This window comes from Musa acuminata, chromosome BXJ2-11 (genome assembly GCF_036884655.1).
Source record: "Musa acuminata AAA Group cultivar baxijiao chromosome BXJ2-11, Cavendish_Baxijiao_AAA, whole genome shotgun sequence".
NCBI classification, from domain to species: domain Eukaryota; kingdom Viridiplantae; phylum Streptophyta; class Magnoliopsida; order Zingiberales; family Musaceae; genus Musa; species Musa acuminata.
The window spans coordinates 5,059,867-5,072,045 of NC_088348.1; the positions used below are offsets into that span (position 1 = coordinate 5,059,867).

Below are 12,179 nucleotides of genomic sequence, written 5' to 3' on the forward strand. Positions count from 1 at the left end.
TGTGGTGCATATCCAACAATCTTCGGATTCTTACCATACATCACAAGCAGCAATCAATTTTCACATCCGAATTTGACAGACGACTTGATTTGTATATTATTTACGTTGAAACATTCGACATTTGTGCACAAAGAAAAAGAGAAAGATCATATTTGAGTTGACTTGCTTTGAGAATCGACCACCTTCACTGCGCTGCGTTGACAAACTCCAAGAACGAAGGAGGAATTCAGCAGGCTTGTAGGCCGTAGATGATGCCGCGATGGCAGGCCACCTTGGCGTCTTGGTCGTCGAAGAACCTCCGCTTCATCTTCAGATAGACTTGGCAGGTCACCAAGCTATCTGATCCAGCTTGATGCGACTTCCCAGCTTGGCGTGGCACCCCGAGGGTACTCGCCACTCTCTCCAGCCCGCCGGAGAGACCCTTGCAGCCGCGCATAATGTGCTTGAGATCCACAGTCTCTCCGAAGAGCAAGTTCACCAGGCCGAGGAACTCTTCCAGGGTGTCGGGCAGAGGCCGGCCGAACCCCAGCACCTTGATGAGATAGGCGAAGTCGTAGCAGCTGTGAAAGGCGATCCATCGAGTGGAGTGCGGGCGGCAGAAACGGCAATGAGCGACGAGGCCGGAACGATAGAGGTGGGCGGCGAACTGGCCGGAGTCGATGCCGTAGAGGGGGAGCCGGTCGAAGTCGATGCCACTGGAGCGGAGCAGGTCGACGGAGTCCGGCGCGTGGAGGTCGCGTCGGACATCGAATTCGCGGAAGTTGAACTCCCACACGTACCCGACCCTGCCGCCGGTGCCGATGGAGGGGAGGTCGCCGAAGGCGTCGAAGAGGGTGAGGCCGAGTTGGACGAGCTCCATCTTGTCGACGTTGGCCTTGAGGAAGGCGTAGCGCAGGCTGGGCGGGAGAAGACGGTGTGGCCTCCGAGTTCTGTAGAGGAAGCCGGGAAACTCCGTGTCGAAGGCGACGTAAGAGAAGCGATCCACGAGGGAAGCAATGATGGAGAACTCGTACTCCAAGTTCCACGCCCAAACCGAGCGCACCACCAAATGTTGCCGCCCTCCTCCTCCTCCTCCTCGTTGCGAAGACATCTTTCCACGCGACGATACAACAGTGTGGAGCGAAGAAGAGTGTCGGAGAGGAGTGATGCGTGACAAGTCCAAAGGTCACGTCCTTATATAACAGGCAGAGTGTCCGAACCCCAGTTCGATTCGGAATCCTATCCGAATCGAGCTATAATCCTAATCCAAGAAGGAAAGATGCGGGTGTTAAGCCCCAGCTCGATCCAATGTCTCTCGGAATCCTAGTCCGATTCTAACGATCCAAGGTATCTTCGTTCGAAGTACGTCTCCACATTTGTGGGCCTTAACTCGGCCCATCCTGCTACCGTCTCGGCCTTCAATCAACTATGTATTACCGCTGCCTTCGTCGATTGAAGCTCCACGACGGCACACCCCGCGGAGATGGGAGACCCCGGAGCGGCATCGAGGAGGAAGAACCGATTACCGAAGGGGGGCGGCGAATCTTCCGATCTCCACGCCGCCGCGAGGAACGGGGACCTCACCACGGTCGAGTCCATCTGCAACGCTAATCCCCTCGCCGTCAATACTCGAGATCGCCATTCCCGGACACCGTATCCTTTCTCCCTTGTTCTCCTTTCCTCAATCTTCGCTTTTGTTGTCGTTATCATGTGGTGGGCTCTTCGCTTGGTTCAGAATCTGTCGAGCGAGCAGCTTATTGCGCCGCCGAGAGTTTGGCACTGAGTTTTAAGGTTCCCTTAGGGTTTTTGAGCTTTAACCGACTTGGCTGGTTCATTTAAATTCCTTTGCTAGGATTCGGATTGCTGTCTGATTTGGTGCATTATTTGTGACTAGCTGGCCCTTCTGAGTCTTAGGTCTTAAATATCAATTCGATTCCTTTGAAAAGAGAATGAAGAAAAGGATATAGATGATGAAACTATCTATCGATGGAGGATGACTGTGGCAATGATTTGCAGAAATGATACATGCGTATTCATCCACACTGACACTCTTCGTTATAAGAACTTCCACATAACTTGTGGGTGGAATTGTGTTGCTTCGATACTTAGATTTAATATAGGAAATGTTCATTACGAAGGTGAGAAATTTTTGCTGTGGACAATTTAAACATCTCTTTTCTGTCAATTTATGTTATGAGTTTTTGGGTATTAAAAATTTTAAACATCCAACAAGTGCTTTACTTTTCAAGATCTCCATATCGGGTAAGTAAATTAACAAAAATTATTCAATATCTTGAACCTCCATGTGGTCGAAAAAAGGATATATCATAGTTTCTTATACTAAATCTGTTGTCATCTAAGAAATTTGCAAGTCATAGGGTACAAACTAAGCTTTTTGGATATTTCTTGTTAACACACAGAGACAGTTGACTAGTGAGTTGGCCCGATTAGTTATATGTCCAAAGTGTAGGTCTCTTCTGCTGGCTTGCCTTCTAGTCGTGCCTCCGAGCTACGCTGACGACCTTGCACAATAGGCTTGCGCCGAGGGTGTCCCAGGTCGACCCCTCCGATGCTTAAGTTAGTGAAAGATGGACAGGGAGGAAGACAATAGTGAGAGTAATGTAAATGAGAGAATAGGCGGTTTTTGCCTGTCTCCTTTTGTCTAGGTATTGGTCTTGGCTTTTATACCTACTCATTGAGTGGTCTAGACGTGTGCTAGCCAAGGCCTCCCTTACTATGTATGGTGGAGGCATTAATAAGGATGGCTTGTTGGTGCGGACCATTGGGACGCCTTTGGGCTGACTCCCCTGTCACTTTAGGTTAGGCAGGGAGTGAGCCCTCCTTCGGTCATCCGAAGGGGAAGGCTGGTGAAATCGGGCCATTCTATCAATCATTAATACGGAGGCTTGGCTTCTGCTGAGATGTCAGCCAGTAGGCGACTAGGGAAGCAGGGGGCATGCTGCCAGTCATTAATGCAAAGGCATGGCTTCTGTTGAGATGTCAGCTAGGAGGCGGTTGGGAAGCTGGGGCATGCTGCCAACCATTAATACGGGGCATGGTTTCTTTAGTTGCGGTATCGGTAAGGAGTGGGTCTTGTGTGCCCACTTTGGGAAGCTAGGACAGTAGGGCAGATCCCTACTAGCGGTTGGGTGGAGTTGGTTGTTTCCTACATTTGGCTTTGGTGGCGTTGTTGGCCTAGGTGGCGAGGTGAGCTGGCAATGCCAAACTTTTTTGTTTCGTTTGCCCCCCTTGGAAGGTGTGCTTCGGGACACTGCAAAGGGGCCTTGAATTTTGTCATTTTACTTATACTACTACATGCTTGCGTGAGTGTTGTTTTTGCTGTGAGATCCTTATTAAGGCTGTGATGGTTGGTGCGAGATCCATCGAGGCGGATGACACTCTTTTGTAGGGGCAAATGTAGGAGTGACGAATGTTGACCTAAGTGAATCCTTTCTTTTTTCCTTCCCTCTCTCTCTTTGTTCTCCCCCTTTCACACGGTAGTTCACTCTCTCTCATTTTTTGATCTCCCCCTTCTGCTTTGGGAGGTTTCCCTCTCTGTTTTTCCCTCCCCCTACTGTCCGGAAGGTTGGGTCTTCTTTTGGGCTTGTCTCTTCTTCTGCTTCTTGGGCAGGTACTCGACCAACAGGGTGTGAGTGTGTTGGCTCGATCGTATGAGCGGGAGGATCGGTATCAATCCGTCATAGCGGGAGTATTTGTTGGGAAATCTTGGGGGGCGACATCACATGCGTAGCGGAAGAACAGAAAACAAAATCCCCAATTCCTAAAGATGTATTCGTCGTCGTGCGAAGATTAGTACGCAAAAATCCGCGAAACTTAAAACCGCGTATAAGATAAATTGTGATACCTAGGGAGATCGTATATCCCTGAATCCTTGCAGATTTCTAGGAGAGGGTGAATGAGGTCTAGCGCACTCCTCTCTGATAGAGGGGGAGGAGAATAGGAGAGGCAAGCAAATGGTTCTAGCCTATGAACCATTGATTCCCTCCAATTTATAGAGTTCCGTAGTAAACTTAACCCTAATGGATCCTCCCCTATTGGGTATTGGATCTCTATCTAACTACCCAAGCATCTTATATTAGTAGATCTCTATCCAATAATCTCTCATGGGCTAATATTGGATCTCGTTCATGTGATCCAATAATTCAGAGGGTTATTGGATATCCAATAAGATAGGGGCTCCGGCGGATATTTCATATTCGAATCTTTACTAATCGCAATGCTTACCATATGTGTGTAACCCTTTAGGCCCAATATCGAGCTGGCAATGAGTCATACCTATTAGAACTTCTTCTGGCTCAGTGAATTATTATCTCCATAATAACTCGCTCGACTCATCGACTGCGGACGTACTATGCTACTACGTTGCAGTCCCCAAACGATATAGGGGAATATAATCCATTGGACCTATCAGTCCTCAGTTACCGTATATTTATAGTCCCTCATCCATATAATATCCCAGAGACCGTATACCGGGTATGGTGTTGTCAAATCCATACGGTTTCTACTCGAGTCTCGCTCTAATCAGATTCTCTCGGAGAACTCTTTCTCTGTCAATCCGAATGACCCTCGCCAGGGATTTGTCTGAGCAAGAACATATGTGATATTTCTCTCATGATACTTTGAGCGGATGATCCTTTATCGACACTCAATAGCGCTCGTACGGTTGACTATCACTCCCGATGACCGACTTTGCTAGATCTAGGACATCCAAACCTAAAAGTCTGGTATCAAAGAGTGGAGCACTAATACAAGACATCCTTGGTGTCTCAAGTCTAGGGATCAGATACATCACTAGGATTACGGAATCACTATATGACAATAAGACATCATCAACCATCCAACATTCCGGAAGCGGATCAATCAGTGAACTCATTCTCCAATGTGCACCTATACTATATCCCCAGTGTTCCCACAAGAGTAATCCTAATCCAAGAAGGAAAGATGCGGGTGTTAAGCCCCAGCTCGATCCAATGTCTCTCGGAATCCTAGTCCGATTCTAACGATCCAAGGTATCTTCGTTCGAAGTACGTCTCCACATTTGTGGGCCTTAACTCGGCCCATCCTGCTACCGTCTCGGCCTTCAATCAACTATGTATTACCGCTGCCTTCGTCGCTTGAAGCTCCACGACGGCACACCCCGCGGAGATGGGAGACCCCGGAGCGGCATCGAGGAGGAAGAACCGATTACCGAAGGGGGGCAGCGAATCTTCCGATCTCCACGCCGCCGCGAGGAACGGGGACCTCACCACGGTCGAGTCCATCTGCAACGCTAATCCCCTCGCCGTCAATACTCGAGATCGCCATTCCCGGACACCGTATCCTTTCTCCCTTGTTCTCCTTTCCTCAATCTTCGCTTTTGTTGTCGTTATCATGTGGTGGGCTCTTCGCTTGGTTCAGAATCTGTCGAGCGAGCAGCTTATTGCGCCGCCGAGAGTTTGGCACTGAGTTTTAAGGTTCCCTTAGGGTTTTTGAGCTTTAACCTACTTGGCTGGTTCATTTAAATTCCTTTGCTAGGATTCGGATTGCTGTCTGATTTGGTGCATTATTTGTGACTAGCTGGCCCTTCTGAGTCTTAGGTCTTAAATATCAACTCGATTCCTTTGAAAAGAGAATGAAGAAAAGGATATAGATGATGAAACTATCTATCGATGGAGGATGACTGTGGCAATGATTTGCAGAAATGATACATGCCGATTCATCCACACTGACACTCTTCGGTATAAGAACTTCCACATAACTTGTGGGTGGAATTGTGTTGCTTCGATACTTAGATTTAATATAGGAAATGTTCATTACGAAGCTGAGAAATTGTTGTTGTCGACAATTTAAACATCTCTTTTCTGTCAATGTATGTTATGTTTTTTTGGGTATTAGAATTTTTAAACATCCAAGAAGTGCTTTACTTTTCGAGATCTCAATCTTGGGTAAGTAAATTAACAAAAATTATTCCATATCTCCAACCTCTATGTGGTGGGAAAGAGGATATATCATAGTTTCTTATACTAAATTTGTTGACATCTAAGAAATTTGCAAGTCATAGGGTACAAACTCAACTTTTGGATATTTCTTGTTAACACACAAAGACCGTCGATCGGTGAGTCGGCCTGATTAGTTATCTGCCAAAAGTGTAGGTCTCTTCTGCTGGCTTGCCTTCTAGTCACGCCTTCATGCTACGCTGACGACCTTGCACAATAGGCTTGTGCCGAGGGTGTCCCAGGTCAACCCCTTCGATGCTTAAGTTAGCGAAAGATGGACTGATGGAGGGGGAGGAAGACAATAGTGTGAGTAGTGTAAATGAGAGAATAGAGGGTTTTTGCCTGCCTCCTTTTGTCTTGGTCTGGGGCTTGGATTTTTTACCTAGGCATCGAGCAATCTAGACGTGTGTTAGCCAGGCCCCTCTTACTATGTATGGGGGGGGGCATTAATAAGGACGGCTTGCTGGTGCGGACCGTTGGGACGCCTTTGGGTTGACTCCCCTGTCGCTTTGGGTTAGGCAAGGAGTGGGCCCTCCATCGGTCGTCCGGAGGGGAAGGCTAGTGAAATCGGGCCATGCTATCAATCATTAATACTGAAGCATGGCTTTTGTTGATATGTCAGCCAGGAGGCTACTGGGGAAGCAGGGGCATACTGCTAGTCATTAATGCACAGGCATGGCTTCTGTTGAGATGTCAGCCAGGAGGCGGTTGGGGAAGCTGGGGCATGCTGCCAACCATTAATGCGGGGCATGGTTTCTTTAGCTGCGGCATTAGTAAGGAGTGGGTCTTATGTGCCCACTGTCACGAACGGTCGTCGCGCGCCCGCAACAACTCCGTTGAACAAACCGTTCGTCGCTCTCATCTACATGTACAGTTACTTGGCAGCCTGTTTTGCCTTGGTTTTGAGTCATTTTGCTTGTAAAAATGTAAGTTCGAACAAGCTGCAGTGTTACATAGCGACCGCTCACCGAACCGAGCAAAACAACCCAAAATAGCTCCGTTTTCGTGTGCCGCGGGTTGATTTTTGGAATCTGCCTCCGCTCACTAAAACGTCAGCCATCTCAGCCCCTTTGAACCCCCCGGGTGGCACAGGGGTGGATGGGGCTTCGATATAGTACCGGGCGTTGAACACACATTCGCAAGTTCGCACGTTGCCTTGACGGGAACTTGTTGTCGGGCCCGGGACTCGGTGAGCAGCTGTTTGTGGGCTTGCAGCTGCTCGTTCAACCTTCTAAAGCCCTTGTTTTCCCCCACTCCCTCTTTTCTCTTGTTTACACAAGGTGCTCGCTGAATTGCTTGTAAAGCTTTCCTTTTTCACGAGAATTCGGGACTTGTCCGTTGCTCGTTCTTTCGAACTAATCAACTTTCTCTTTTACAGGTCCTTCGGGACCTGCGAGAGGTTGTAAGTGGGCTGATCTTTGCGGAACAATATCGCAAGGGCGAAACGCGTCTTATGCAACGCAAGCTAAGTTCGCGTCTTGGCCGCAAGGGTGCCTCACGCCTTAGGCAATTCCAGCTAAGGCCGTGACACCACGTTGGGAAGCTAGGATTGGCAGGGCAGATCCCTGCTGGCGACTGGGAGGTTGTTGGTGGGGGCCCCCACAGTTGGCTTTGGTGGCGTTGCTGGCTTAGGTGGCGAGGGGATCTGGTAGTGCCAAGCTTCTCCCTATCAATTCTGAAATTTGATTCTCGGATGTATTGCACATTTTTTCTTTTCTTTTTATTTTGTAAAAAAGTGGAACAAACGAATCTATTGATAAATCTTTTGTTTGGTAATCTAATGTTGCTACCTTGACACGAATAATATGAAATTGAGTCTTCATCTGGCTGCTTGGTTTGGGCAGACAGAGGTAGCAAGATTTCTCTGCAAGAATAACGCCGACATTGGAGCTGCTGCTGCTATGGGTGATACAGCCGCGATCCATTTTGCTGCTCAGAAAGGTCATCTAGAGATAATTAGGATCCTATTATCCTCTGATGTCTCTGTCAAGGCCTGCTAACTTGAAAGGTTTGACCCCTCTGCACTATGCCGTCCAAGGATCTCATCCAGAGCTCATTGAGTATCTCATTAAAAAGGGTGCAAGCCTCACCGCCACGACAAAGGCCTAGCAAACACCTATTGACCTTGTGAGCATCGAGGAAGTCTGTGCCCTTCTCGTTGAGTGCAAACAGCCTATGGCCAAAGATGATAAATCTACTACGATCAAGGAGGTTGGTGACTCGGTTTCAACGGATAATATTAAAGAAAACAATGGAGTCTCCATCCTTGAAGAGTCAGCTAATGTCGATGAAGAAGGCACGGACACTAAGGAAAAGAGAAGAGGTGAAGCAGCTGCTGATGAGGACTCATCAAAACATTAAAAGTCTTAATGTTTCCCTTGATCACCTTCTGTTTGAAAAATGATGTACAAGATGAGGATGAAGAATAGGACTCAGATACGAAAGACAACAATCATGTAAGGGCAGCTCTAGTGTTGAAGCTCTAACATTTTATTGGTAACTTTATGTGTTGTTTTCTGGGACATTATGTGTTGATCTATAAGGTGTTTTTTGTTAGCAAATGTTGCACATCTTTATTCTTTGTTTCATCATTATATCTGAAGCATGCTTTTGCAGTGGGTGACGGAAATGTTCTCACATTTTCAAATCAGTTTTCTCATGAACTTCTCATCGTTGTACCGTATGTTGAACTTATGGAATGGTCTGGACGAGTGGAGAGTCGAAGAATCTTGTTCTCTTTTGATGTAGGTGGTCCTTCGAACTTCAAGTTTGGTCACTACAAATCGATGGTCTCTTCTTCCCAATTTGCGTAGATCTTGCAGGTTAAGATGGCGTTCGAATTCATGAGCACCTTACTTGACATACTTTCGGTGACGAGTAAATTTGATATCTTCAATTTATTTGCAAGTTCTGTACAAAAAATTGGCAGTGTGTGGAAATGACTCTTCACAAGGATTAATTACTCAGGAAATCCATAGCCCATCATCTTTGCTCTAATCCTTTTAATTTTTGACTTGAAGTAGTGTTAGTTAGCTCAACATCTCTAAACCTTGATTGCAACCTCACATGATTGATTGGCTCCCACGAAGGCCATGGTGCCTTCCACTCACCTTGCTGAAGCTTCGTATTTCTGAATTGTAGATCTGAGTCAATTACGATCGAATTGTGATCGTTAATTATAATTCGGTGATCAATTGGGAGAAGAGATTCCAAAGTCGGTGCTAAGCTTGATGGGCATGAAGGGGTTGATGTTTTACCATCTCAAGAGTCATCTTCAGGTCACATCTCTTTGTCCCTCCTTCTATGGTCTATTGCTTCTATTCTGATCTTGCTTTATCTGTCTGTAGAAGTACAGACCTGGAAAGCAAACCAGAAGGGAGACAGGCCAGGAAGCAAAGAAAAATGGTAGGTCAAGGCAGGCCACCATAAACTGAGAGAGTACATACATTACTTAGAATTGAGCGTTCATGCCTGCTTTTTATTCCTCATGCAGGAAGCAATTCAACCAAGACTAATTGTTCCTCTACCACCAGCAGTGACGTCTCTAGAACATTCGGTGTCGGATATGTGTATGGCACAAACTCTACTTTTACGTATCGTTGCATATAAAATTTAAACTTTATACAAGAAATTGCAAAGCGTTAACAAATATCATGTGCTGCATGTAAAACATCAATGAGTTCTGCAATGACTCGAAATACTACTAAACATCAATAACTCGAGATACTATAAAGGATTTAATAATAAATCAGTTTATCTAATATTTATTTTCAGAGTAATTTACTACTTTGTAATAAATCTGAAGCTTCCTTATGACTTACCAAGAAGCTGTGGTCCTTTTTCTAATTAATAGAATATTTATTATTGTAAAAACAAGGATTTGAATTAAAGGATGAAGAAAAAAAAAAGAAAAAGAGGAAGTTTATTATATAAATAATGGATAATAAATTATTGATATTTTTATTTTTTTTATAAATCCGGGATGTGACGTTGCATACAAAACATCGATGAGTTCTGTAAATAAATAGGACTGTGCTAAAGAAAATAAAAATAAATCGCGGAGAAAAGCTTCTTGACTCAAGATACTACAAAGGATTTAATAGCTTCGAACAAGCTAGGGAAGTTTTGCGAAGCTTAAGAATCTTAGCAGTAATGGTTAGTCTGTGATTCTTATTAAACGGTATAGATTGGAATGTTTGTGCACTTGATGTAGTTTTTGTAATTTAGTAATCCCGTGAACTCCAGACTTTGATTTATGCTCTCCAATTTATATCCGTCATCCGATGTTTCACAAACCATGCAGAGAAATGCCTCTTGGAGAGGCATTATGCTATCAGATCGAAGTGCAGAGGAAACTGCAAGAGCAGCGGGAGGTAAGCCTATTGGTGTGTGGCAAACAAAGGCCCTACTCCTTGTAACATTCGCGAGATTTCTTTACCAGGCACAGAAGAAATTGCAAACGAGTATAAAGGCTCAGAGGAAGTACTTGCAAGCAATGCTGGAGAAAGCTCAGAAGATCTTTGTTTCGACATGAATGGCTCGTCAGGCAGTTTGGAAGCCACCAGAGCCCAGCTTACGGATTTCGACCTGCCACTATCAGGCTTGACGGAGAACGTCGGTCGGGTTTGCGAAGAGAAGCACTCGGAGCTGAGATTAGTGCGGTCAGAGGAAAACATCAAGAAGAGGAACGATTGAGGGTTTCAACTTTATCAGGAAGGTAGAGATGAGGCCGAGGACAGTTCTCTTCTTCTGCTGGATTTGAATGTGAAAGGAAGCAGAGGTGAGATGGTTGGTGGATCAAGAGGAAACGACTTGGATCTCAGAATCCAAACGCAGGGGTTGTAAACCAGCTTTGAGTGTCGATTCTGCACTTGCAGACACATCCGATGCTGTCATTGTGCGCATCGAGTTGATATCGAGTCTATGTTTCTTTCCTACAGCGTAAATCTTTATACTGCGGTTTGTTGAATGATTTGATCGTGGACGAAACAACTCCCCCTTGTACGGGAACTTCCTCTCTTCGGCCATCAACATATCATGTTGTTTGCCCAATTTGAAAGCTATCAGTTTATCCAAGAAAATAACAGAGCACAGATCGATGTGGTGCATATCCAACAATCTTCGGATTCTTACCATACATCACAAGCAGCAATCAATTTTCACATCCGAATTTGACAGACGACTTGATTTGTATATTATTTACGTTGAAACATTCGACATTTGTGCACAAAGAAAAAGAGAAAGATCATATTTGAGTTGACTTGCTTTGAGAATCGACCACCTTCACTGCGCTGCGTTGACAAACTCCAAGAACGAAGGAGGAATTCAGCAGGCTTGTAGGCCGTAGATGATGCCGCGATGGCAGGCCACCTTGGCGTCTTGGTCGTCGAAGAACCTCCGCTTCATCTTCAGATAGACTTGGCAGGTCACCAAGCTATCTGATCCAGCTTGATGCGACTTCCCAGCTTGGCGTGGCACCCCGAGGGTACTCGCCACTCTCTCCAGCCCGCCGGAGAGACCCTTGCAGCCGCGCATAATGTGCTTGAGATCCACAGTCTCTCCGAAGAGCAAGTTCACCAGGCCGAGGAACTCTTCCAGGGTGTCGGGCAGAGGCCGGCCGAACCCCAGCACCTTGATGAGATAGGCGAAGTCGTAGCAGCTGTGAAAGGCGATCCATCGAGTGGAGTGCGGGCGGCAGAAACGGCAATGAGCGACGAGGCCGGAACGATAGAGGTGGGCGGCGAACTGGCCGGAGTCAATGCCGTAGAGGGGGAGCCGGTCGAAGTCGATGCCACTGGAGCGGAGCAGGTCGACGGAGTCCGGCGCGTGGAGGTCGCGTCGGACATCGAATTCGCGGAAGTTGAACTCCCACGCGTACCCGACCCTGCCGCCGGTGCCGATGGAGGGGAGGTCGCCGAAGGCGTCGAAGAGGGTGAGGCCGAGTTGGACGAGCTCCATCTTGTCGACGTTGGCCTTGAGGAAGGCGTAGCGCAGGCTGGGCGGGAGAAGACGGTGTGGCCTCCGAGTTCTGTAGAGGAAGCCGGGAAACTCCGTGTCGAAGGCGACGTAAGAGAAGCGATCCACGAGGGAAGCAATGATGGAGAACTCGTACTCCAAGTTCCACGCCCAAACCGAGCGCACCACCAAATGTTGCCGCCCTCCTCCTCCTCCTCCTCGTTGCGAAGACATCTTTCCACGCGACGA

At 46.8% G+C, this 12,179-nt stretch overlaps 3 protein-coding genes and 1 pseudogene across 3 annotated transcripts; 2 read left to right on the forward strand and 2 right to left on the reverse strand.

Moving 5' to 3' along the window:
• Window positions 1-226: 226 nt before the first annotated feature.
• Window positions 227-1,090, reverse strand: LOC135626328 (probable CCR4-associated factor 1 homolog 11). The gene has a single exon (XM_065131555.1). The coding sequence runs from the start codon at window positions 1,088-1,090 to the stop codon at window positions 227-229; it is 864 nt and encodes a 287-aa protein (XP_064987627.1).
• Window positions 1,091-1,752: 662 nt separating this feature from the next.
• On the forward strand, window positions 1,753-11,008 carry LOC135627823 (myb family transcription factor PHL11-like; annotated as a pseudogene).
• LOC135626329 (uncharacterized) lies at window positions 5,146-7,975 on the forward strand. Its single transcript, XM_065131556.1, has 2 exons — window positions 5,146-5,433; window positions 7,820-7,975. Exons 1-2 carry the CDS (start codon window positions 5,146-5,148, stop codon window positions 7,973-7,975), a joined length of 444 nt encoding a protein of 147 aa, XP_064987628.1.
• Window positions 11,009-11,300: 292 nt separating the features above from the next.
• Window positions 11,301-12,164, reverse strand: LOC135626331 (probable CCR4-associated factor 1 homolog 11). Its single transcript, XM_065131559.1, has one exon. The coding sequence runs from the start codon at window positions 12,162-12,164 to the stop codon at window positions 11,301-11,303; it is 864 nt and encodes a 287-aa protein (XP_064987631.1).
• Between the last annotated feature and the right edge of the window lie 15 nt (window positions 12,165-12,179).